The 27,788-nt window shown below is 39.0% G+C and overlaps 2 protein-coding genes across 3 annotated transcripts in view; one reads left to right on the top strand and one right to left on the bottom strand.

Annotated features, from left to right (window-relative positions):
• Window positions 1-3,648, bottom strand: part of LOC111657509 (kelch domain-containing protein 3) — a 16,065-nt gene extending 12,417 nt beyond the window's left edge. Inside the window, exons 1-9 of the mRNA XM_023409706.2 lie at window positions 3,572-3,648; window positions 3,327-3,399; window positions 3,149-3,191; window positions 2,213-2,291; window positions 1,585-1,673; window positions 1,313-1,459; window positions 1,075-1,126; window positions 759-859; window positions 18-103 (exon numbers count right to left, since the gene is read on the bottom strand). Of these exons, the coding sequence (XP_023265474.1) occupies window positions 18-103; window positions 759-859; window positions 1,075-1,126; window positions 1,313-1,459; window positions 1,585-1,673; window positions 2,213-2,291; window positions 3,149-3,191; window positions 3,327-3,399; window positions 3,572-3,633 (732 nt within the window). The 5' untranslated portion in view covers window positions 3,634-3,648. The remainder of the gene's footprint in view (window positions 1-17; window positions 104-758; window positions 860-1,074; window positions 1,127-1,312; window positions 1,460-1,584; window positions 1,674-2,212; window positions 2,292-3,148; window positions 3,192-3,326; window positions 3,400-3,571) is intronic.
• A 2,395-nt stretch (window positions 3,649-6,043) lies between these two features.
• The window catches only part of slc71a2a (solute carrier family 71 member 2a), a 28,692-nt gene continuing 6,947 nt past the window's right edge, over window positions 6,044-27,788 (top strand). Inside the window, exons 1-9 of one of the 2 annotated variants that reach the window (XM_023409714.2) lie at window positions 6,044-6,327; window positions 13,026-13,124; window positions 14,975-15,037; window positions 15,752-15,879; window positions 17,511-17,625; window positions 24,559-24,777; window positions 25,176-25,289; window positions 26,226-26,297; window positions 27,369-27,481. In XM_023409714.2, coding sequence (XP_023265482.1) covers window positions 6,253-6,327; window positions 13,026-13,124; window positions 14,975-15,037; window positions 15,752-15,879; window positions 17,511-17,625; window positions 24,559-24,777; window positions 25,176-25,289; window positions 26,226-26,297; window positions 27,369-27,481 — 998 coding nt within the window. In that variant the 5' untranslated portion in view covers window positions 6,044-6,252. The remainder of the gene's footprint in view (window positions 6,328-13,025; window positions 13,125-14,974; window positions 15,038-15,751; window positions 15,880-17,510; window positions 17,626-24,558; window positions 24,778-25,175; window positions 25,290-26,225; window positions 26,298-27,368; window positions 27,482-27,788) is intronic. The other variant, XM_023409712.2, reaches the window with a different exon arrangement.

The following is a 27,788-nucleotide window of genomic DNA, read 5'->3' on the forward strand; positions in this document are numbered from 1 at the left end:
TGGGGGGGGGTGTTTACTTTATCATGGTGGGCAGTCAGTGTTTGTCTGCTACAGGCTGCAGGTGATTCTCCCTTCACCTCCCATTTCTGCCACAACAGATTCTCTAAAAACCAGGACAGACACTAAGGTAAGAGGTCAGAGAGTATTGAGGAATCTGTGGAGATAAAACTGTTGAATTTTAGGTTTGCTAAAGGTTTGTTGAGGCATTTTTGTTTGTTTTGTGTGCACGTTGATGATGCAACAATCTTCAAGTGGCAGTAATATGCCAAGATGTGCAGTAATTCAACAACAAAGGCTAGTAGAAGAAGACAGCAAGCTACTTTACACACAATGCTGGATTGAAGACACTGAAAAATCAGCTTTGCATGTTTTATGCGATAGAAAAATACACACCCTGTGTTTTGATGAGTAACAGAATGTAAACATAACTTTTTTTTTTCTTTTTTTTTTTTTTTTACAGAAAACTCCATTGGGCACCTTTAAACATTTTAATATACCATATGAAATTGAAATTTAAAATTCAGATGGAGCTTCTATTGATTTTCATTCCAAATGCATACTTCAAAGTATATTCCTGATATATTTGAAGTAAGACATATCATGAAATAGACTAACTTTAATTTTCAAACTGGCAGACAGTGCTATCTACACACCCTTTGATTTCCATGAAATCACTTCTCACTCTTTCTTTTACCTGTATGTGGATGGGTGAACCAAGTGTGTTTAGTTGTGTTGTCACATTGTGTCACAGTGTCTACCTGTGTTGAGGACATAGATGTCTTTACAGAAGTCTCCACCTGCTCCATAACCTCCAAACATGAACACCTGATCACCAACCAGAGCAAAACTATGACCACACCTACACACACAAGAAACACACACAATCAACACACATATGCAAAATTTTTTCTCAGTGTACGTTAGTGTTAGTAAGCTGCAGATACTGGGTATTAGAAACTCATATTATACAATGATTGGCAATAAAAAAATTATATTTGAATCTAATCTGATGCAGCATTTCTCTTATAAACCTTCTGTGAAACTTATAATAATCAGTGGAACCAAGAGTCTCACAGGGCAGGAGGCAGCGATCCACTAGTCTTAACTGGCGTCCAGGTGAGAGACACTGAAACACAGCAGAGAGTTTGAGAGATAGATACAGAAAGTAGTTGAAAAAATTACTGTTGGTTTTTTGCTTTGTTTTGTTTGTTTTTAAGCAGGAGGTAGTTTTTGTACATCGATTTTTCTACAAATGGAAGGAAAGATGACAATCAAGATAATAATGCTGCATGTGTATTTTTATTTTTTGGACCTGTGCTGAAGACCAGGAGATCGTCAATTGGACTCCCTCCCAGAATGCCTCCATACACATAGATATTGTCTCCCACAGCAACAGAGCTGTGGCTGAGGGTTCTGAGGGCCACACCCCCAGTTGCTAAGCAATCCCAGGTCAAAGACACTGTTAGAAAAAGAAAATACCATCACAGCCATGTTTGACTTTGCAACACTCACACACCAACACACAAAAAGCAAAAAAAAAAAAAAAAGGCTGCATTTCCTCCACCTGCTATGTAATATCCTCACCTATATCAAAGCTGTAGACTCCTGGGAGACACTGAGTGGCGTTGGGGCTGGACACTCCACCAAACAGATACAACTTGCCTTTCACAACACTGAGAAGGAAAAATTACAAAATTAGCACAGTAAAAATGCATTTGAATATTTTTTATAGAGTGTTGTCATTGCTAGTGCTGCTAATGCCATCGAGGATCAACATTTCTGCGCAGCCCGCAGCTCACTGATCTGGTTCTAGGCAAAAAAACAGAACAATGATGTGCTGCAATTATCAACCAAAACTGTGGCGTGCCTATCGAACATGCAAAATTCTTTTAGAAACATCTTTTAAATTAAATTAAATTTCTATAAAATATTAAGCTTCATCTGTTTGCAAGGTGCTTTTTAAACTTAAATAAAGCTAGCCCAAACAGAACTGACTTTGTTAACTTTGTGTTAGCCCAGGAGCTAAATACTGATGTGGACAATAATGCAAAGCTTACTTGAACTACTGTTAAGACACAAGTGATAAATCATGTAAAATAAAATACAATAAAAAAAAGGATTTTGTCTCTATTCTCTCCATTTTATACTTATTACTTCCATTGTGTGTATAAATATTGAGTAATAACTGAAGTTAGTCAGTCCTGTAGTTTACCAGAGAGTGTGTCCCTCTCTGGCTGAGGGTACTTCTCCGCTCTGAGGAATCTCCTCCCATGTCACAGCATCAGGAGAAACTACAAACAAGAGCATGCCCAGCAGAAACAGTCTGACATTAACTTTAACTGTTTTATTTGCATCTCATGTTCATAACAGATGTTCATCATCAGACAAAAGAGCGAAAAAACTCAGACGTAATGATAATTCATGCATTTATTTACAATATATCTTAAGTCTGACTTTAAATGTGATTATATTTAAACATTGAAATAATATTTTTATTCCAGTCATGTGATCATATTGTTTACATTTCACTTTGTTGAATATCACTTTTGGACGTTGCTATAACTGAACTTACCACTAAGCATCAGCGTTTCTCATATCATATTAAGTAGGCTACTTCATTCATGGTTCTGACGATGCTTATCATCTCTGCCTCTTTCACATGAATGCTCTTGTAACTGGATAGGTAAACCCAGGGTTAACTGAGCCCCTTGATAACCTGCTTCGTAGTACAGCTTATAAGGCAGGTCAATGTTAGGTTCAGTCAAGCCAGATAACTAAAAGTTATCCTGGGTATGTTGAACTTGCTTCGTAGTACAGGCCTCTGGTTAACAGCTTTCCTGGGTTTACAGACCGAGACTCTATCAGAGTTTGTCTCATCATGGAATCTGTGGATGTTACTGTCTCTGTTGCTCCATGTAGAGGACCGAATTGGACTTACAAGGAAATTAATAATGAATGGAAATAAATACATAAAAAAAAATCTATTTTGAAATATATTAATAAAAATTTATTATAATAGACCTGCTAGCAAAAACACTGCACAATAGTGGTCCACAGGGCACCTTAAATATCTTTTGCACACACAACAAAAAATATCTTTCAGGACTTTGGCAGCTCCATAGCATATGTAGTCATCTTTCATTTTTACCTGTTAACATGTAGAAGTCGCTGAAGTAAACAGGTTTGTCCTCCTAAATAAATGAGAAGAATTTAGCAAAAAATAATGTACCCTCCAGATGTTTTAAGTGTAAACGGGAAGCAGGCAGCTGTTCATCAAATCTACCTGAATAAAAAGGGCTTGAAAAAGGAGAAAAAATTCAAACCACCTCTTGGTTGATGCTGGAGGCTCCTCCAAACAGGAAGGCAACATTTCCTGCCACAGCTAACGTGTGTCCATACCTGTGAAAGAAGACAGGAACACTAAGAGGGGTCAAACACACAAACAATAAGAAAGCAGACGAACCTACTGGTCATACCAGCCCAGTTGATACTGTAGTGTACGATGTATCTCACGGCCTCTGCTTTCAAATGTGTAGAGCTTTTCATCCCTAAGAGTAAGAATGTGACTCACCTTGGTCTTGGGGCCTCTCCTCTCATCTCTTTCTCCAGCCAGTGACCACTGGCTAATGCCATCTTCACATCTACTGTGTCTCTCACACACACACACACACACACACACACACACACACACACACACACACACACACACACACACACAGGAATCACATGACATTCCTGAACTGTGACTCAAAGAAACAAAAGTCTGGTGAAAATTTTTATCAGACCTGTTTCACATAATCTACCATTACTCTTAAACACTTTGTGCCGGTTCAAGTTAAAGACAGATATCAACTCCTGAGTGTGAGTGAACCTGCAACATTTGATGCCATTTCACCACTAGTTAGTGCTACAGCAACATGATGAACTTAAATTGATATATTTTGATGCAAATGAATAAATTCTCTACATTTTATGTAATAAACATAATGCACTGAGAGAATTGTGTGGCCTTGATGGACATATTTGAATGTTTTCCAGTTATCTTCATAAAACCTACCTGTTGAGGTTTGTGTCTGTCAGAATGTCGCTTTCTTGGTTTTCTGGTTAGATCGTGGTTTTGTTGAAGCTGCTCTGAGCGACAGATGAGTCATCACAGCTCACAGTCCAACTGCTATCCTCTGCGTCTCAGCTTACAGGTAAGATCCACTTTCCTCTACAGGTACACTGTTACTTAGCAACACCTCCAAACATATTGGTGATCTGCTCTGGTCAGCTGTATGTTGTATATCTAACAGGAAAGAGTGAGACACTGAGAAAAAAGAAAACTCTGTTGCCATGGTAGCTTTAAAATAATTATTGTAGTATGATTGCTTAACAAAAACAAATATTGAATGACAAATATTGTCCTCTTGTTTTCATTTTCAGATGCCTGCCACCTCTGTGACCTCAAAAGGATTAAGAGGAGGACAATTACATATCCTTACCTTCTTAATTCTTAAACAGGATTCATTAAATTATAAAACGGTGTGGCGACGAGCTTTAAATCGCCTCCTTCTGTTTCTGATTCTCTACTGATTGATTATATAAGGCGGTCACGTTTCCCACCGTCACTACTCTTTTTTTTATCATGTTTTATTCACACACACACACACACACACACACACACACACACACACACACACACACACAGCTACTGACACGTGACAAACAGGAATACTGCTTCATTTTCAAAATAAAGAGCACATGTTGATAATTTAAACACTGATGGAAAACTCCCTGATAAGAGATAATAAATCATGTGTTTAAAGTAAAGATAAAATGAAAACAAAATTAATTCAATTCAATCAAATGCATTGGTATACTGTTCTCTTCAGGCGCTTTGATTGTAAAAGCTAGATCAAATTTCCGGTCTGGTTGTGATTGTTTCTGTGTTGATGTAACAGTCTTTCCCTCGGGCTCCGAGCCGAGAGATGCGTTAACAGACTGCGTCGTGTTGTCTGTCCTTTGTGTTTACCTTCCTTCCTTTGTTAATCACATTTTTAAGGTTTTCAAATCAAATGTGCCATGTTTTTTGTTTTCTTTGCCGTTTTGACCAGCAGCTGATCAGCGAGGCAAAGACCCGGGCCAGGTCCTAACCATACCGTTCTGCATTGACTATGTCAAGTTTCGCCAGTGACACAAGATGTAGAGTAAGAGAGTAACTCGACTTTCAAAATAAATGTTAAATTAAATGAAAGAGAAAAAACATGTAAAAGTTTATTTAAATGTATCAAATTGCAGTACTGATCCAGGAAGAGTTGTCCCGTCTGTGGGACACTGAGACACTTTTCCTTTGGTACTTCAAATACTCGGTCAAAAAATATTTGGCTCCAGCTAGAAAATATAGCAAAAACCCATTGTTTTTTTTAATCCATTGAAAACATTATACCCAATAGCTATTTGATTAAGGTATTGTTCATTGGATTTTAAGAGAATCTTTAATTGAGAACTTGCATAGATTTTATGTATATTTAACGTCTTACCTAAAAAATATGTTATTATTTAAGTGATTATGAAATCAAGGTGTTCTTAAGGGGTTAAGTTTTTGCTTTTCAAATTAAGTGATACATTAAGGGACCTCTCAGTGCCAGACACCTGGATTTAGATTATGGTTTGTTTGTGTACTTTAAGCAATCGCCTATAGAAGATCGGTCTAGTACCCAAAACCTACTTTGAATTATGAAATGGAATTTACAGTCTAATTAATAATTTTACACAGATTGTAAAAAAAAAAAAAAAAAGTCCTATCATATTCAGTGAATACATTTTTCCAAAAAAGGTCATGAAGATTGTAAGCAAGCAAATGCCCAAGGGTTTCTATCAGTTTCACAAAGTTCATACTAATACTGTAAATAATGTTTGGTTGGGCAAAACCTGCGACCGAAGTCTGAGGTCAGTAAGCGTGGCGTATTAGAGCACAAATTATGATTTTGTTCTGAAAAGAAGCTCAGCCCAAACAGGAAGTCCACTAGCTTCCGTCTAGCTTGACAGTGTCAGTGCGCTTACTCTGAGAGCTGCGCACCGTCGACGATCTGACGGAGAATTTGCCGGAAGAAGTTGTGGATAATATCTGTCACGGTTCATATTTTGTTATATCCTTTAAGTCAGTTTAGCCTATTTGGGGCTCAATAAGGAGACATCCTGGAAGCACCTGGAGAACCGCGGATATCTACGCGGCATGGTTGCTTCGTGACCCGCGGCAGGTGTGAAGAGATGGCGGGGGAGCCACCGGCGGGCACCGGCCGAGTGGTGCTGGTCAAGAAGATCATCATGAAGGACGGAGGCGCGGTGAGTGGATGGCCCGCCATTTTATTCATATTTTGTTATTACTTGAACAACATGTACGATTGTTTATCTTGCTTTTATCCAGGCGATTTTATATTTATTTCAAAATTCTGTAGGTTGTATATTAAATTCACTTAAATCACCGTACACCTCAGAATTCCCAATCAAGTTAGTATATGTTTGTTTGTTTGTTTTTTTTGAAAAAAAAAAAAAAAAAAAAAATTGATAATAATATGATATATATGTTTCATGTCACAGCAAAATACCCAGAAACATGATCATTGGAAACGTTAAGCTGCTCAGAGCAACTTTGATTTTCTCTACTGATGATTCCTACCGGAGTTTGATGTTTTCGTGAACATCGCTGTGATAAAATAGAATTGATGAAACGTCACAGATGATAAAATGAGTGAATAACTGGAGCGAAAATGCCGATCTGGTCCAAAATGGCTGTTTTTGCTGGCTGGAAATGACTGTGTATTGTAATGGAGACATGGCTGAGCATGTATAATGTGGCCCACAGACAGCTTAGTGCGATGATGCTGATGTGGTCAGGATGGATCCATTATCTGTTACGTAATAGCGCTCTGCCTGAGGGCAGGCGCAGACTGCAGCTTCAACCCTCCACAGCCTCCATGGCTCCGTCAGCGTCCATTTTAACATCCTTCATGAAAAATAGTCCGACATTACATTGTGTTAACAACATGTAGAATAACAGTGTAATTTATAATCGGCTTTCTAGTACAAATAAAATGTCATAGACAGATACGTGCTATTAAAATGACTTTTGTCTCAAATATGAGAAATTTTGTTGTTACATCACGCAAATGGAAAAAAAATAGAAAATTCCTAGAGAAATTTTTAATGTGCCTGCTGCTTTGTGTGTGTACTTCACTCCTCACGTTTCAATCTGTACAAAGGACATTTAATTTCAGTTTCATTCATGTTATATGACTTATCCTGACACTGACCTGGCCCAAATGACCGTACAGTAATGGTTTTTAGCTAAAATTATCCTCACAATTATAGAAAGACATGTACACACACACAACTAACCACACATCAACATGCACACACAAGTACAGGCAAATACACTGTTGATTTACCTTGTTCTCATACCTGAGTTAAAAGGCTAAGAATTAATGAGTTCAATTAGCCAATCAGAATCAGCTTTGCCCATTTCTGCCCTGTAACACCTGCTCCTGAATTTGTGTTGCAGTCAGTGGGAGAGGTGAAGGGTACTCCCACAACTTCCTCAAAAACTGTGAAAGATATCAGAATGAGACCAAAACTGGGTGATACAGGACAAAAAAAACCTCTACATTTTCTATATAAAAATAGGTTGGAAATTGAGGGATTTGAAAAGAGTTTGACTTTTTTGAGGGAAATTTTCAGGGATGGCAGTTCGAATTCACAGATAGCTCCGGTTAGTGAGTGGAGCTGTACCTAAAGTAAGACAGCAGACATAGTTAAAGATGTAATAAACATCACAATCCTCTACACTGAAGTTACAACATCACTGCACTGAGCAAGCTAGAGAGAGGGAGAAAAGAGAAGCTAGTGGTAACTGCTAAGCTAAAGTAACGAGCAGATCTGAACAGCATGTAAACAACTTCTGAGTTAGCGGAAGTCGCTAAAAGTAGCAGAGAGCCCTAAGTGCTGGAGCAGAAATAGTGTAAGTTTAAATGTACAGTAGGTAGTTATACACTGAAATAAACAGAAACACATAATTACATGGTATCGGATGGGTGCATAGACCGTGTACTTGCTGATACGCAATCCAGTATTTTAGGCAATATCGGAGGCATTTCTGAAAACAGCAACATTAACTGTGGTCAGAAAGAGCAGCGATCAACTCTACCAGTAACAGAAACTGACTGGAAATGGGACATCACACTGATGTCAGCACATCAGCACGTGAACAGTGTCACTACTATTAGTTAAAAGACATCAGTGGAAGTAAATCACTGTGTAAAAATGTTCTCAGATAAAATTACAAAGTCAGTTAAAATTTTACTTTTGAAAATGGGGAGGGAGGGTTAAACATGTTATAGGGTGATAATAATAATATATGATGAATCTATAAAATTAAAGAACCTCTTTAGGTTACCAGATATATCAGTTCCCAGGTTAGAACAGCAACAAAATCAACCAATTAATTGTAGTTAGGCACTTGGGAGCCTGAGCATACACCTGATAATTGCTAATATACTCAGTTGGCAATTTATTATTAAAATAGTTTTGGACAGTTGTGAATTCAATTGATCACTGTGGAGGATGTAGTACAGAGGTGTTTCTGTTATTTAGCCTTAGGTGGGGGTTTTGTGTGTGTGTGTGTGTGTGTGTGTGTGTGTGTATTGCTATGGGAGAGCTACTACGATGGTTGAACAGTTCCTGTAGCTCAAAGCTCAAAGAAAATTCAATATGCTTGCTGCTGTGTTGCACTCTCCAGTCTGAACTGTAATCTGTGTGTGTGTGTGTGTGTGTGTGTGTGCGCGCGTGTGTTTCTGTGTTTGTAAACATCACAAAGATCAAAGACTGTCTTAACGAGCTGGTTCAAACACCTGTGTCTAGCTGGAAGACAGAGCTGACACAGATCTGGGTATGATTTGAGCTCGGCGAAAAAACGGTAACTCCTATCAGATTGATCAACAGACCATGATGGGCACAAGACCTTCGTGCACTGTATATCTGGCTTTGGTGTTTCTAGAGCCAAAAATGTGGACAAAGAGCGAGCTACAAAAAAGTCACTTCTGCATTTCTTGGGGAAATCAGCTCCTGAATTTGTATTCATTGAATGTCGATGGGAGAGGTGGTGGGTACTCCCATCTCATTGAGGCTAATGTTCAAATTCTGTAAATCTCTGTGCTGAGATAGACACATTGTAAGAAACAGGACAAATTTCTCAACTATTGACGAAGCCGTGTGTAGATTGAGTAATATGACGCAGCAGTAGAGCTCCAAAGTTGGTCGTTTTGAAGACGTCTCCCCATTCATTCTCTATGGAAATTTTTTCGCCTTTGATTGCCATTTACGTTGCCATGGTTACTCGAATTGCTTAGAAAAGTCATAGCACACCATTCCCGATTGAGCATTGATATATATATTGTCAGGGTTTTTTCGAAGCTGCGGGACTAGTTATACGCCGAAATTTTGATAGGGAAGAGGAATAAGCCGATAAGTATGCAGAATAATAATATCATTCATCGCTATTGCATTGCAGTCACATAATTAGTATCAGAAATGCCTCCGATATTGCCTAAAATACTGGATTGCGTATCAGCAAGTACACGGTCTATGCACCCATCCGATACCATGTAATTATGTGTTTCTGTTTATTTCATCATAGTGTCTAACTACCTACTGTACAAACTTACACTAGTTCTGCTCCAGAACTTAAAGCTCTCTGCTCCCTTTAGCGATTTCCGCTAACTCAGAAGTTTGTGTTTACATGCTGTTCAGATCTGCTAGTTACTTTAGCTTAGTAGTTAGCACTAGCTTCTCTTTCTCTCCCTCTCTCTCGCTCGCTCAGTGCGGTGTTGTTGTAAGCATTGTGATGTTTATTACATCTTCAGCGTTGTCTGCTGTCTTACTTTAGGAACAGCTCCACTGGCTAACCGGAGCTAAATGCGAACTCTAACTGCCATCCCTGTTAATTTCCCTCAAAAAATGTCAGACAAACTCTGTTTAAATCCCACAATTTCCAACCTTCATTGACTATTTTTATGTTGAAAATGTAGAGATTTTTTTGTCCTGTATCACCCAATTTTGGTCTCATTATGATATATTTTATAGTTGTAGTGTACATACCGGGTCTGGCACCAGGCATGATCCATTAAAGAAGTTGCTTGTATGGACATGCAGAATTATGGACCCAAAATTGACACTTTGTTACTCTTCCCACCCACTATCAAATTGATAGGAAACAAAGACAAAGGACCCTTCTCTCACAAACAGAGCATGCCAGAGGAACACAGAATCAGACCAAGGGTCAAAGGGTCAGCTCCAGAGGATCAGCGAATGGACACCATGTAACTGGAGAACATAGGCAAAATCTCCAGTTTGTATCATAAGACTCCTTCTAATGATATTTGATTGTTTCTTATACAGGACAAGTAACACCAAAAGGACTGATTATCACTAAGGTGTGAATCCTGGCCTCTCTGGGTCTCATTATGATATATTTTATATATCATACACACCAGCCTGCCTTCCTCTGTCCCTCTCTAGATAAGAGTCATTAACTACAACCCATATTCCAATCCTGAGCAGTGGCCAGCAGAACACTCTTCACAGACACAGATCTGAGGAAGAATAAATAATTAAATATCTAACTGTTCTGTAACTCATGAGATGTTTCTATGCAATCCCAAACTTCTTATCCTATAGAATGTTTGAAATGTAACATGTAGACTTTAAGACAATGTGACCATACTGTCAGCATCCTTCACACAAGGTAACATACACTACTTGACATCCAGAATGTCCATATTATTATTATTACAGTCAAAGAACTGCTGTATAATCCACATTTATAGACTATAAGCTTCAGGAAATGTTTATTATGTTGTTTGATCAGTTAACCAATTGTAGTAAATAAATGAAGTTAATCTAATCTAATCTAATCTAATCTAAGTATGCTAAATTCCAGGTTTGAAAGATGTATTATGAAATCAACACTTGTATTATTCCTGTCTGTCATTATTAGTGCCATTAGGTTTATATGTTATTTAATTTAATGTTTTATGGCCATGGTGGAAGATGGATGTGTGAGTTTATAGGTAAACTCTAGAAACTACTTAAAAGTTCAGTGGAAAATTACTCTCTTCTCCAAGTTGAAACACAGGAGAAGACAGGTAACGCCCCTTAAAGATGTGCCAGCCCCCAGTGGATAAAACAGTTGTGATCAATTCACACTTTGCTAAAAGCTCAAAGTCCAGGCTCAAAGCCCAGCTCAATGGCTTTTTGTAGCTCTGTAGCTATGTAGTTCCAAACTCTTAGCCAAGGCGCTTAGCCATTTTTGCACTTTCGCTTGTCCTCGTCCTTTATGCTTTCTTTGCCATGTGCTCCAAGTAACATTGTTTTTGTCTACACACATGATCTTTTATTTTTATAAGCCAAGCCAGGACCCACTGACCAAAACAACAGAAGTGCCTCAGAGTAATTTTTGTAACTTTTACTTATTATCAAGTTTTTCTTTTTGAAGATTTTTGACAGTGTGTACATGTCTTTCTATAATTGTGAGGATAGTTTTAGCTAAAAACCATTATTGTAAGGTCATTTTGGCGTGGTCAGTGACAGGATAAGTCTCTACGACATGATTGAAACTGAAAGTAATGTCCTTTTTACAGATTGAAACATAAGGAGTGAAGTACACGCACCAAGCAGCAGGCACATTCAAAATTTCTCCAGGAATTTTCTAGTTTACTTATAATTTTCTTAAATTATGTTGAAGGAAAATTCCAGATTATGAATATCTATGTTTGTTTTTTTGTAATCTTGGTTAGATTTACTGACAGCATTGAAATCTTTTGCATGCTTGGTACAAACCTTAATACCTTATTTCTCAGCTTGTCTGCAGTGATGCAGGCTCAGCAGGGATGCTGGTGTTTTGTCTTTCATGCTTCTTGACAAAAGAAAAGTAAGGTTTTGAGTTCACTCAGTCTTGGAGAGGCAAGCAAAGGTTAGGGCGTTTTAAGCGATTGGCAGTATGTTTGAGGAAGGATCACAATGTTTTTATGTTTGCAGGGACAAAAGCTGCAATGTTTTAAGAATTTCTGTTTCAGTTCCTGTAGTTCACTGTAATCTGGCAGCTTTTGTTGTAACTGTGGACTCAACCTGTGGTGATGGCTCAAATAATTTCTTAAATTCAGTGTGTACCAGGTATGTTGACAAGTGATGACAAACTCAAGCTCTCTCCTGTGGTCTCATAACAGACAAAGATTTCATCGGTGGCTAAATTGTTGACAGGGAAAATTTTGCAAGAAACAACACAACTCACACAACAAATTTTTTTCAATCACATGATACTACAACTCTGAAGTGCAAGAAGCAACAGGAGCACAACAACTGTGCTTGGTTTTGTGCAAATATCTTGGTGTGGAAATACCACAGTGACTTGCAAATTTCAGATGTCAGAGCCCCCAAATGGGGACAATTTTGAAAATAGTTCCTGCTCTTAATGCTGATAATGAAATATTGAAAACAAGTAAGCAGTTTAATGTGTCTGCCAGTAGATTTTTATAGAAATGAACTGAAACCAGTGGCTGCCTGGAAGGAAGGAAATCAATCCAAAACCTGATTGATGATTTAGAAAATGATCAGCTGGGATGAAACGGCCCGGACTTTGAAGTTAAAGGGGTACTCCAGCAAAATTCGTATTGCACAAGTAAGAACCTGCAAGAGTCCCTAGAAGCACATAACCTCCAAGAATACAGAATCCTACAATTCTCAGAATTTGATGCCATCTTTAATTTATTGCGTGGAAACACCGATATATAACTGAACATAAGTTATGATGTCATAGTGATGTCACCAGAGTTATTTTTGCAAACTTTAAAAACTTCCCACAAGAGTCACAGACGGCATTATACAACTGATTTCACAGACTTGAGTAAATTAGTACCCTTTTAATATAGAGTCATGTTACACTTATAAAATGTGTGTGTGTGTGTGTGTGTGTGTGTGTGTGTTTGTTTCAGCTCCAGCAGGGTATCGGCAGGCCCAGTGTGTATCATGCAGTGGTAGTGATCTTCCTGGAGTTCTTCGCCTGGGGTTTACTCACCACACCCATGCTCACTGTGAGTAACACTGCATGGTGGGGGGAAGATAGTGTTAAACATCCAGCCTGCTCACTGGGTTCATACAGAGCAATGGTGGCTATGCCTCAGCTCCCATGTGGAGAAGACCAGATACTAAATATGACAGTCCTATTATAGTCTCAAATTTGACTTTTCAATTCCTTTTGTTTGATGCAATGCAAGGTTGGCAAATTAAGCAATTCTAGCATCCCTCATCATTTCATTCAGATTATGACAGATCATTCAGAGCTCTTTAGGATAGGACTGTTTATTTTGCCAACATAATTGTATCAAAAAAAAGGTATTCAAAAGTCCTATTTGAGACTATAAACTCCGTCGCTGTTATCAGAGCAAATACCCCCCCATATTCCAACCGTCATGCCACTGGTGTTCCTTGCTCCCCTACTTTAAACTTCTTTTCTCCTTTTTCCTTGAAGGGCATAACAGAATTGTTACACAAAATTAAGCCTTCATCTGGTACACTTGACATTCTTCCCTCCTCCCTGTTTTTAAATATTTTTAATTCAATATGCTCCACTATTTTATCTATTGTAAATCTGTCCCTTTCAACTGGCTGTGTTCCAAGCCAGTTTTAACACGCTATAGTTCAGCCTTTGCTGAAAAATACACATCTTGACCCACCCTTCCTCTAAATTATAGGCCTATATCCAAGCTGCCTCTTGTGTCCAAAAATGTTGGAAATGATTGTTGCCAAGCATCTTACAGCAGTCTTTCAAACACACAGCCTGTATGACTCCTTTCAGTGAGGTTTCCACAAATTACATTCAACAGAAATGGCTTAGTCACTTTCGATATTATGATGGCTGCAAACAGGAAATGCTAATGAAAATTTGTGGTTTTACTTGACCTCAGCTTTGCTTTTGATACTGTCGACCACAGCATTTCATTAAATAGGCTAAACCAGCTGGTGGGCATCTCTGGGTCTGCCATGGAGTGATGCCGATGATCTCCAGCTGTACAGCTCTTTTAAACCTGATGAGAGAAACCAATTGTCCATGTTAAAAGAATGTTTAGATGCCATAAAGACATGGATGACTGTCATCCTGAATTTATATAGCTGTAGTTATGAAGGTAACCTCAGTCTGTAGTTGAAATTAAATAGATCAAGAGTTTGACAGACAATAGCACGGCTGCAGTTATGTGATAGTCAATTATGAGCTGTTATGGTACCACTGTAGACAGCTGTACTGATTAAAAGTGAGACAGGCGGCGCTTCGGTGGCTCACCAGGTAGATCGTGTACCATTAAGGGTTAGTTCTAACTGCAGCAGCCCCAGTTCGAAACCGACCCGTGGACCCTCTTTCCCCCCAACTTTCCTGTGTATGTCTGACTGTCACTCTAATAAAGGCATTACAAAAATTGCTTTAAAAAAAAAAAGAGAGACAGATGACTGAATCACATCCAGTATAGACAATACTGAATACTAACCCTTGTCCAAGGGTTTACCTGCATGTTTGAATAACCGCAGGTGGTGCACTAACATGTAGAAGTTTAGTTTGCTCTGCTAAACATAGGAAAAGTACCGCATGCCAGCTTTACGAAAAGTATTGGCTTGTATTGAAACCAAAATTCAGATATATTGGACATGGAAAGAATTCAAATTATGTAGCTTATTTATAGTTAGTAGTGGAATACGCAAATACCTTTTTTTAAGCTTTTTGAATATGAATGCTCCCCCCTGAAAAGAGACTTGAAAGATACATCATTTGTATCTTGTGGAGCAAGATATATAGTTTGAACATAGTGAAGTGTAGGATAGATAGTTTGTATCTTGCTCCACAAATTAAAGTTTTTTGTGTAGGTTTTATAAATGTTTTCTGTTTTTGTAGGTTTTACATGAAACATTTCCACAGCACACATTCCTGATGAATGGACTCATTCAGGGTGTGAAGGTAAGAACTCACACTGTACATAACAACACATTTAGGAAGAGTAATGCAGAGATTTCTGCATTAATTAATGATGTACTAACCATGAGTAGTAAACTGATATTAGGGGGTGTGTCCCTTTAGTGTTTTTTTCTGAGTGCCAGTGTTTTTTGTTCCTTATTGGTAAAGAAGGCGCTGCACCCTCTGTACTTTTTGTGCAGGCGCTCTGAGCGCTTTTAGTTGAAAATCTCTGAACTTTTCAGAAAGGTGCTTGTATCGTCACTGCAGCTACTTATCACCCTGGTAACCAAGAAAATGGAGGAGAAGCTCGTTTGGGCTGATTGAGTGGTGGTATGCCCATCCAGACAGAGGGCAAACATCTTCCAGTTTTTGCCCATAGTGGAAATCAAAGTCAAACAAATAGTAATAAAAAGCAAAAGGGCAATGCTAGTCTATCACACACCAGTGATATTGATTCAAGATATTGTATATTGTATCGCTCAATTGTCATTTGAGCAAGCCATGTGCCGCGTTTTTTGATGCACTGGGATGTAGCGCCCCCCAGCGTCCTGCCAGCACTTTTCTGCCAGAGAGAAAGGCCAACTGGACACACTCTTAGTGTTTAAAAGATGAATCCATGTGGAATCTTGTTTAATCCAAGGCAAAACAATAATATGTTTCCATAATGTGTTTATACTGTTGTTTATATTGTCACTGATTTCACCTCCTCGTGTCAAGGGTCTGCTGTCATTCATGTCTGCTCCTCTGATTGGTGCACTGTCAGACGTGTGGGGCAGGCGCTCCTTCCTGTTGGTCACTGTCTTCTTCACTTGCGCTCCAATCCCACTGATGAGGCTCAGCCCTTGGTAGGACTCTCTGTTAATACCATCCAAAGAAATGCAGTAATGAAAAACGATGGCAGACCAAAACTTAAGGGCCCTCATTTATCAAACGAACATACAGCAGAAAACCATGCGTACGACCATTTCCACGCAAGCTTCGGCATTTATCAATTTGGACGTGAGCGGGAGCTACGATCAGATCTCACGTCAGGTCTGAGCTCGTGTACGCAAATCTGAGTCTGGATTTGCGGTGCAGCACAGCAAAATCTGGCTTAGTTTTTAAATAATTAAACAAACCTCAGCTGTCATTAGCATAAACAGTCACATATTTAGAACAGATCAAAACGGATTCTTAAAACGAATAAAACAAGATAAAAAAAATTTGAATTTAAAAAAAGCCCACGTTTTTTACTGATACCACTTTTTTGATAGTATACAATATGATAGGCTAAATAGCCTAACATGACATCTAATTATTGCACATTAAAATTTGAAATAATAATAAATACAAGCAGAAATGTGTGTTAAATGAACTCATGGCAAAATTGTGTAATTGTTTTTTGTTTTTTCCGATGGGTGTGACACAACTGGAACAACAATTAAAAGCATCTAGTGAGATAATCATTGTTGCACTGTGGTTGGTCAGATGTTTACTCACTCACCTTTTTAAACAGATGCTTTGACAGTTATTAAATCATAACGATGGCAGATTTACTCGTTTTGGAGGAACAATACGTGCGTGTCAGACGTGAGCGTGTTTTCAGAGACCGCAGGGATCTCCAGATTGCTGGGTTTCCAAATTTGGTTGGAGCAATTGATTTCACTCATGTGCGTCTGAAGGCACCATCCATGAATGATTACGCATTCATCAATCACAAAAACTACCACTCTATAAATGTACAGGTGATTTGTGATGCCAAGCTATCACTTTTAAACGTGGTGGCCACACGATTCTTTTATTTTTCAAAACAGCTGTGTTGGCGCGCGGCTGCAGGAGGCGGCACTGCAGAACCAAACTCATCTCCATTACCTTCTTCCACACAGCGGTTTTATGAGCTCCTTTGACCCCACGTTTCAGACTGCCAAAAAGCACATCCTTATTTTGCGCCACCTCGGATGTCAGGATGTTGATCTCCATCCTGAAAAGTTTCGTTTTTTGCCAGTAACTCTTCTCTCCAAGTTTGACCTTAGTGGGCGAGGCCTCCGAACCAGGAATATTTAACGGCGTAACATGTTAATGACGATCGAATTCAGCCGATACGAATGTTTCATGAATCACACGTGTATCCTATCGTACGACCAATTCTGTGCTCAGATCTGCGCCTGTTTTCACGCAAGATTGATAAATGAGGGCCATTATGTGTGTGGACTGATTGGGAAACTAATATTCCTCAGTTTAATACTCGAAGGAACCATACTGTGAATACATGACATATTTCCATCAGGTTTTACATTGTCTCAGTTTGTGGTGTGTTCAGTTCTACTGTGATGAATATGAGCTAATGGATCAAAAACAAGTCAAGTGCTCAATCTTTATATGAAATACTAGTTGGGTCCTTCAACATTCGTCACTCACAGCACTGCTGCAGTGGTTCAGGTTCTTTCTAGAGAACTGAAGTTGTTAAAAGTTTTTTTGACAACTGCTCATCCCCCAGGTGGTACTTCGCCATGATTTCCATGTCTGGAGCTTTCTCTGTAACCTTCTCGGTCATCTTCGCCTACGTTGCTGATGTGACAGCAGAAAGAGAGAGGAGTACTGCCTATGGTCTGGTAAGGCCTCTTGTTTAATGCATCCCTGAATTTAGAGAAAATGTATAAATCTTTAAATAAAAATATATATATAAAACAGAAGCTATCTAAATGTACTGCTCACAATGAAATTTACAAAGAAAAGCTCCTTTACAGGCTGATGATCAAACAGTTCTGTTTCTCTTCATTATTTAGTCTGACATTGTGCATGGCAGCTGTTTCCTGTCAGACGTCAGTGAAATATCACTTTCACTTTCAGTCGACTTAGAAGCAGCAGTAGTGGATCCTCAGAGCACATCATTAAGCGTTTTTCACAGCGATTGACCCACCCAATGTCCAATCAATGATACGAACTTTTATATAATTGTAACAACTATTCATTACTAACCTCAAAGGAGCAGTGTGTAGGATTGAGTAGCATTTAGCCTTGAGAATGCAGCAACCAACCAACTGAATACCTGTCCCTTCACCCCTTCCTTTCCAAGCGTGTCGGAGAGTTTACGGTGGTCATCAGTTGACAAACTACTGCATCAACTAGTCTTTCAAGTGAAAAGGTTCGTTTATATGGCTATATTCAGATATTGTATTATATAGGTAATAGCTGACATGTAAGATAATGAATATTATAAACACTTGTTCTGCATTGTGGTAGCGTTTTATGGCTCACATTAGCTAGCTTCTTTACATGCTAATAAAATAGTAATGAAAGTAATGGTAGTCGTTTAGTGTTATAGTGAGATAGCGTTGGCAAAGTGCCGTTAGCGTTACTGGCACAGATGTTAGAGGGTGAGGGAGGGGGCGGAGAGGCAGAGGTGGCAGAGCAGTCAGGTCTTAGTGTGGGAGAGGAGCCAGGGAAGGTACAAGTGCGGCAGCTCCGGTGGATGATGAACAGGAAAGAATGGAAGCCCTCCAAAGGCATCAGTGAGAAGAAACAGAGGTATTGTATTTAAAAAAGTATTTTATTATGTTCCTGTCTGGTCTGTGCGATATGAATAATATTAATCCACCGCAAAGTTTATTTACATAGCAGCTCTGTGCTCTACGTCTAGCAATGTTACTGAACAAGTCAACGTCACAGAATACCTTGTGAAGAGTCACAAAGCATCTTTACTTCCACATCTCACCATTACAACATTCAGTGTTGACCCACTTTAATATAAATCCTTTATCAGATCGATTGAACATGGAATTGAAGGCCAAACTGGTGACAGTTGAGATCCTCTCAATTTTTGTTGTAGTATACCAGTGGACAACCGCATGAGTTGATGAAGAGCTGCCTCTACATGGAACCTTCAGCAGGCTATGCTGAGGCAAAACAATTGCTAAAGGACTTTTTGTGTGATGATTATAAGATAACAGAAACCTACATAAAGCAGGCTTTGGATTGGCAGAAGACAGCGCTACAGTCCTTTGCATTGTTCCTTACAGGCTGCTCCAACGCAATGATAGACATTAGTTACATGGAAGACTTGAATAACGCAGCTAACATAAAGGCACTGGCCATACAAACGATGAAACCTGGAGAAAGTATGCCTCTGACCTACAAGAAAACACAAAGAAAAGAGTGAAGTTCAATGATTTTGTCAACTTTGTTAACAAGCAATTCAGTTATATTACACCTACTGTATGAAAAACATAAAAGAAACCACTACAAACACAAAAGACACAGTCCGACAGAAGGCAAAATCACAGTATGCAGAGACACTTAAACCAAAGAACGTTCTGTTGTAGCAGCTGTTGTCTCCAACAGAACTGAAAAAAATGTCAGGATGGACAGCGACAAACAAGCAAACTCAAACACAAACTGTCACAGTGGATGCAAACAGCAAGCCGTGTAATTATCGCAAAGGAGAGCAACACAGCCTTGCAGACTGCAGAAAGCTCAAGAGCAAGCCACATAAAGAAAAGATCGACTTTTTGAGAAGCAAAGTCTGTCAAGAAATGCTCTCTACTGCATCCAACACTGCTGCACATGTACTCCAAAGACTCACAAGAAGAAACATCAAAAGGAAATTGTGAACAACAGTCTGTATCAAGCGCCTTCGTATAAATGATGGAAACCTTTTGCGTGGCCAGTACAGAAGATTGTGTTCTTTCAATCATTCCAGTGTGTGTCAAGGCACAAAAGGGATCCAAAACTGTGACAATGTACGCATTTCTGGACCCAGGTAGCTCAACTTCTTTTGCCACAGAGTCACTGATAAGCCAACTCAACATGTCAAGTTTTATGAAGAATATATTGCATTCATGAATGACATTGTCAAGAAGGATATGCAGTGAGGATTGACAGTGCTGAACTTGAATCAACCGAAGGAAGAACATGGTATCTGCCGTACAAGTTCAAGATCAACCTTAAAGAACAAGGAGAGGCTCACGAGGAGATGATTGCTTTCCCTCGTCAGTTCCATCTTTGATCTGCTGGGCTTTCTTGCTACATTAGTCTGCCAAAAGACTACTGCAAGATTTATGCCGACAGAAATATAGCTGGGATGAAAACCTGCCAGACAGCGTCATTAAAAGCTGCAAAAAGTGGATCTCAAGTCTGCAAAAGCTTGAGAATTTTGGAGTTGACAGATGTGTTAAGGCAAAGCAGTTTGGTGCACCAGTCTTCACACAGCTACATCACTTTGCTGACATGAGTGAAGACACTTATGGAACAACAAGCTACCTACTACTGTGCTTTGCAAATGGTGAAGCACAGTCCACCCTGATGATGGCTAAAGCAAGGGTCAAGTCAAATCAAGTTAATTTTTATTTGTAGAGCGCCAATTCACAGCATAAGTTATCTCAAGGCAATTTCCAAATAGAGCAGGTCTAGACCTTCTCTTTATAATATTATTTACAGAGACCCAACAATTCCTACCAAGAGCAAGCACAGTGGCAAGAAAAACTTCCTTTTAAGAGGCAGAAACCTCGATCAGAACCAGGCTCAGGGTGGGCAGCCATCTGCCTCGACCGCTTGGGTTGGAGAGATAGAGAGAGAGGGAGCAAGAGAGAGTACAGAGGAAAAGATCAACAACATGCAATGGCAACTGTAGGTCTCCTACTGATAAAAAATAATAATGACAGCTAATGACATTAATAATTATCATTATTAATTATAGTAAATTTTAGCAGGTTTAGCAGCAGGTATTAAACAGGATCATGGGTACATGGTTTGCAGTTGCAGATCCAGACTCTACGGCTGCAGCTCTGGAGGCGGGAGGACCTGTGGAGAGTAACAGGAATGCGATAGAGAAGGAGAAGGGAGAGAGAGAGGCACACAGCCTGGGTGCTCATATGCTTGAATGAAAAAACACGTGATGCAGTGATTTTCAGAAGTTTTATAGTGATCTCGTTGGCAGGACAAACTGGACTATACTATACTGAGTTTACTAGTTTATTGGGACTGAGGCCCACCAGCCGGTGGTAGGATGGCAACAGGTACAGAGCCTGAGTTTGTAAAATAATAAGAAGCTAACTGAAAGTTAAGGTTAATAAAAATACATTTTAAGTTTAGATTTGAAAGTCTGATTGGAGACACACGGACCACCTGGTAAGCAACTCATGGCAGATCAGCCAAAATGCAGGGTCCTGCCTGATGATCCTCCATTCAAGAGTTGGAGTCGACTACTTTGGCCCATTGCTGGTGAAAAGAGGAAGAGAGCAAGAAAGAAGTAGGGTGTCATCTTTACATGTCTCACCATACGAGCTGTGCACCTAGAAGTTGCATCTTCGCTTGACACTGATGCATGTCTCAATGCAATTAGAAGATTCCTTGCCAGAAGAGGACAAGTCAAAGAGATATACTCAAATAACGGAATCAACTGCCGGTCGGCTGACAGTGAGCTGAGGAAATCAATCTCAGAATGAAACACCAACAAGATCACAACATACTTGCAACAGAAGGGTACTTCAATCCTCCTGCAGGTTCTCACCACGGAGGAAGCTGGGAGCAGCTGATCCGTTAAGTAAGAAAAATCCTGAACATCACAGTTAAGGAACAACTTTTGGATGAAGAAGGTCTTCATACCTTTTTTGTGTGAAGCTGAGGCTATCATAAACAGCAGGCCCATCACAAAGGCATCTTCAGATCTCAACGATTTAGAGGCCTTAACACCAAACGTTAATGATGGTCTACACCTGAAAGAAACTGATGTGTACGTGATGTGGTGCTGATTGTGTACAACACAGAACCAGAAATTCATGGCCACTCGGAAGAATTGTGGAGACTTCTCCCAACAAGAAAGGCATTGTTTGTCAGGTAAAAGTCAAGACCAAGACCAATGAGCTTTGCTGTCCAATAACAAGCTTTGTCTTCTTCAAGAATCTGAGGACAATTGATGAACTGTTCTGAAGCTGATGTCTCGTTTGGATGAGACGAAGAAGAAGAAGAAAACTTCTCTGGACAGTTGGATTTTAATTAAGTTACACAACATGTAGGGTCATTTAAGTTGAGTAATTGTTTCAAGAACATTGATAACAATTAGGGGGCAGTGATGTAGGAGCCTAAATGCAGTTAATTGATGTTGGACTAGTTAGTTTGATTTCATACGTAAAATAACAATAATAGACAGTAAGGATTATACACATTATTTACAGGTTGAATTATTTACAGTTCATATTTACAATATTTACAATAATTTAAGTTATTGTTTATGTCACTAAAATGGGTGTGTGGATAGTTAAAAATATATAGAATTTAATTTGTTAAATTTGGAATACATAGGAATAAGGTAATTGCCTTTTTTAATTACTTTGCACCTGTATTGCGTTGATGTTCCCCTAAGCGGAGTGGCAGGGAGTGATATCAGGTTAGTCAGGCAAGCCAAGAATGGAGCCACTCCTTTGTCTCTTGTTTTTAATAATAACTTTGGAAATGGACATTGTTCTGTATTATTATTTTCTTCTGTTTTGAAGTAAACAGCTCAATTCGACGGCGTGGTCCTGTGGATTTTCTGATGTGGATTAATATTTTTTTGAATGTGGATTAAGATGTAGTGACTGATTGGAGCATCAAACTAAGGCTTTAGCAAGTTTCCTCTGCTTCATTATTTCTCATGTTTTACTGGCTCTTATTATCTGTGTACATACCCAGTGCAGCAGGGTCTGTTACAATAGCAGAGTAATGACAGATAACACCTTATACAAAAAAAACTATTAATCAGCAACTTTTTGTTGGTAATATAACATGTCAGGACAGCACAATTATTTCAATGCAATGACTTGCCTGTCCACCCTACTAGAAGCACTGATGGTTGACAATGCTGGAGCTGTGGCATGAAAAGGTTTTCCCTTCATAGAAGTTGATTCTGTGGGACCTTTCTCATAGCTGGAGAGTCAACAGCAACACAAGAAAATAGGTGCTATATCAAACAGTCATGTACACCTGATATACATTTTGATACATCCTAAGGCGCTTGGAGGGTTGGCTCGCCTGGACATGCATAACCAAACTAAATGAAGAATAGCAGCTGTGGGCCGATCTCTGAAAAGTCATTGGGTGTTTTGGATCCACACAAAGATAAATTATACTTTTGGCGCATAAATGTACATTTCTAAATGTGATATTAATTATATGCTTTCAATACAAACACGCATTAGCTAGCGTTAGCCATTTTGTCACGTTTGTAACTAAAGCTATCAAACAACAAATTGCAATTCGATCAGTATACTAAATTACTTGTCCAGCAGATAGCAGGTGACTTTGGCTTCACTCTGAAAACATTTGTCCTTTATCAGCGATTTCCATCTGGAAAAGGCCACACCTATGTTGATCATTGTTTTCTGCCGTCACCTGTCTCGCTGTCATTTGGCTTCTTCGTGTTTTGGCTTCTTTAACCTCTGCTTCTTCTTGTGCTACATAAGTGTGATCCTCCATTTGTCAAAACGTTGGTTCTCAAATCTGTGCCAACAAAAGGTAGATAGTTAGATAGATAGAAGGATTGTTTGCCAGCAACATCTTCTTTCTTCCTCTTTGTCTTCATCTTCTTTGTCTTCCGTATAAAATCTGCGGCGTCAATGTAAAAATGTGAAAGGCCACTGGTTGGTTCAGTTTGTCTGTTCTAGGCTACTGTAAAAACATGGTGGCACAACATGGCGGACTCCGTTGAAGAGCACCTAGATATAAATGGCTCTTTCTAAGTGAAGGAAAACACACCTGTGATTATTTTAGGTGATTATACACTCATAAAATATTCTCATGTTTATTACACTGTTGCTCATAAAGTTGGAATAAAATATTTTTTACCTCTTTCCATGAAATGATTGAAACAACGTGATTTATTTCATTTCACCTGGGTAATTGGGACACATAATGTAATCATTGCACCTGGTCAAAAGTGATTACTGATGCATTTGAATAGGAGTAAACGGAGGATTGTGTCTGAAAACAAAATTATTTCAACTTTATGGGCAACAGTGTATATTCCATTTCTGCCAATAGATTCCCGTAAATATTACACACTGCTCCTTTAAGGAATAAACAGGTTTTAAAGATAGAAGATTTCTGCTACCATGCTAGATAGTGTACCTAGCTTCAGTAAAGGCTTTTGAGGGGAATATTCATGAGATAACAGCAAAAAGATGAGCGATCAGGCTGACTTGAGCATGATAATATGTAGCACACAGTTCCTCCCTTTGGCCAAGCTTTTGGTTTGGTACCACCAGACCTTGCAGAGAACCACTGTCTCTTTTCAAGCTACACAGTTTCAACTAACCCAATAATTCTATGACCAAATACCTGGAAAACTAATGACATTCCCAACCTCAAATGGAATTTGTGGTTATTGCTAATTAGCAAATGTTATTATACTGACACCAAAATGGTGAAGATATTAAGTATTATACCTGTTAAACATCAGCATATTAGCAAGTATTACAAGTACTGTAGCAGAAAATCTCCTCTGCCTTGCTCCCTCTTTCTCTCTCTCTCTCTCTCTCTCTCTCTCTCTTCCTCTCCTGTTATCTCTCTAGGTGTCAGCTACTTTTGCAGCCAGCCTGGTGACAAGCCCAGCTATTGGGGCTTATCTGTCAGCCTGGTATGGGGACAACTTGGTGGTTCTGGTGGCCACACTGATCGCTCTGGCAGACATCTGCTTCATCCTGCTGGCCATGCCCGAGTCTCTGCCAGACAAGATGAGGCTCAACACCTGGGGGGCACCCATATCCTGGGAGCAGGCCGACCCCTTTTCTGTCAGTATCAAGTATATAGGATTGGTCAGTTGGTTGAATAATGATTTTGTAGCCGACTGATTTGTTTTGTAGTTGCATGAAGGCTTTTCTTAATGATCAGATGATTCCTCTGTTTTTGGACACAGTATGTATGTAGAGTGGAGGCAAAGACACCTCAATGTTCCTAAACACAGTTACATTATTTGAATAATTGAATGATGAGATAGGATTATAGTATGTGTCAAAGCCCTTTACTTCTAGGGTAATAATGAAACAAAATTAGGTAGTGGATATGAGTCAGATGCATTTCACAGCCAGTAACATTGACCCTTGAGTCCAAGGCATTCATTGATGACTAACTGCTCGTCTGACAGCGTCGGTGTTGTATTTTCTGTCTCTGTCTCTTTCTCTCTCTTCAGTCACTAAGAAAGGTGGGTCAGGACTCTACTGTCTTACTCATCTGTATCACTGTGTTCCTGTCTTACCTCCCGGAGGCTGGACAGTACTCAAGCTTCTTCCTCTACCTGAGACAGGTAAGACATACCAGCAGTGTTTTCCTACAAATGTCAGCATTACTGATGTTACTAACATTACACTACTATCATTAAGGCAACTCATTATGACAACTATTTGAAATGTATGTTCTCAAATCATGCAAATTATGTGTGCACATTATAGAAACAGAATATAACAGTTGAATTTGAACTTAACGTCTAAAAATGTCAAAGATTTGGTGCAACAGTTATGGTTGAATCTTGCAATAATAATTTCATTGCAGATGCATGTGACCTGTTTGATAACGTCATTGTATCCTTCCCCGTCCTCAGTTCAACCATAACAACAAACTTTTGCTCAGACCTAACACATACTGAGAAGTATATGATGCATTGATAAACTTAAACGTAACAAAGCTGACTGGTGAGGACATTGTTGACCTCTGAACACTTCACCTCAGGGGGCCTGTCATGAAATAAGCTGCCTTCCACTGGTTTTGATGATTCTGCTTACAGCTGGTTCAAATCATCTTCTTCCCAAAAGGATCTATATTAGGCTCTCTGCAATTTGCTCGGTGATTAAGCTATATTATATTTTAATTAAAAAACTGACCATGGCATTGTTTTTATGCTGATGATTTCATCTTATATGCACAATTCAAAGATTGTTCTAAATTCCCAAATGACAAAATGTATGCCTTTCATAGAGCATGGAGCTTTGATGTTCCTGTTGAGCACTGTGATAATTGAAGAACTAACTGGTTCGGCACATGGTCGTACTTTGGATTTTACCCATTACACAACATTGTGTTGTCTATGACATCCCTTAAACATGTGTATGAACAAATGTATGACTGAAATGTAACAAAATGTAAAATGTAGAATGAACATTATTATATATTTTTTCTCTTGACACCTGCCAAGCTTCTCAAAAAGTAACACAATAATACTAATAATTTCTGTCTGTCCCTCTAGGTCATAAATTTCTCCTCCACAACCATTGCTGTTTTTATTGGAGTGGTGGGCATTCTGTCCATCGTAGCACAGGTAACACATGCAGAGGATATTTAGACATAGATCATTTCAAGTGCCAGATATCCAGATTAAATGGATATGTGATTTAAAGGTGTAATGTGTAAGATCGTGCTACTTGCTCCACCTCCGTAGGGGGCAGCATTTCACCTCTTCGCCCCTGTCCAGTTAATCATGTTGTTGTTTTCCCCATGTTCCTTATAATTTATTATTTACATGCACAGTTATTGTTGATAGTTAAAATTGTTGTTAGCACTAAAATAAATTTTGAGTACTTGTGATACAAACAGTATGTTTTTATTTACCTATAAAAATATGAAGGCAAGGGGATACTGCATGATACATGGGTGTCAGGCTACAGCAGCATGAAGAAGGGATGATAACATCATCACAAAGGCAGAATCAGAAATTAAGGTTTATTGCCTGTTTATTACTTACAAGATACTTGGCTTGGTGTTTGGTGCAGAATACAATGAACAGGAAATAACAATAAAAAGGTAAAATACTGTCAGTCAAAAAGATAACTATACATAGATACACATATTTTAAAAAAATGGTGGTTGATGAGGCCAGAGGCAGAAGAAAAGGCAGGTGCTTGGCCATCCATGGGGATGACTGGACTGTAATTCTGGTCCTGATTCGTGTGATAGGACAATTTGTTTAGATCATACAAGTTCTTTATATTCAAACATGTTAGGTCTGTTGGGTGTGTATAGTAAATATTAGGGATAGATATGAATATGCTAAAATAAATACAGTATTAGGAAGTGGATCCTGAACCTGCTGGTTCTGGATCAAACAGTCTCTTTGTCTTACTTGTAAAAAAAAAGTTACTGACGCATCTAGCTGGACAACAGCTGCAGGAGCAGGCTAAATTCGACTTAATCGCTAAAACATTTATGCCACTTGAAGTGTTTGTCAGTACAGTTTGTCATTTGCACTAATGATACCTTTCGCTACAGACCAACATTAGTGTAAAAGGACAGATAATCAAATATGCTCATACTGATACAACTAACTTTAACTGTTACTTGTAGTAATAGTTTTATTCAAATTAGAAATTCTCTTCCTCCCCCTTCTCCTCAGACTCTCTTCCTCACTCTCCTGATGAGAACTCTGGGTAATAAGAACACTGTTCTGTTGGGTTTGGGCTTCCAAATCCTTCAGCTGGCCTGGTACGGCTTTGGATCAGAGCCATGGTGAGATCTGCGTGTGTGTGTGTGTGTGTGTGTGTGTGTGTGTGTGTGTGTGTGTGTGTGTGTGTGTTGTTGGTTTCTGTGGAAGCTTACATTGATTGTACAGGTGTAAACAGTGAGATGTTACCACAGCCACCAACTGCCTAAGATCCTACCAGCAATCTGTATACGTTACAGGTTAAACTATCCCCCGACTCTAATCTCATCATCTAACCAAGTACAGCAGGTTATAGTTGAAAATAGAGGAAATATAGCTGCCTAATGTCATAAGAAATGATTAATCAGACTTAGAAATTATTCTACTGATTGA

The sequence above is a fragment of the Seriola lalandi genome, unplaced genomic scaffold (assembly GCF_002814215.2).
Source record: "Seriola lalandi dorsalis isolate HSWRI2012SDOR001 ecotype SW California unplaced genomic scaffold, Sedor1 jcf7180002054404, whole genome shotgun sequence".
NCBI classification, from domain to species: domain Eukaryota; kingdom Metazoa; phylum Chordata; class Actinopteri; order Carangiformes; family Carangidae; genus Seriola; species Seriola lalandi.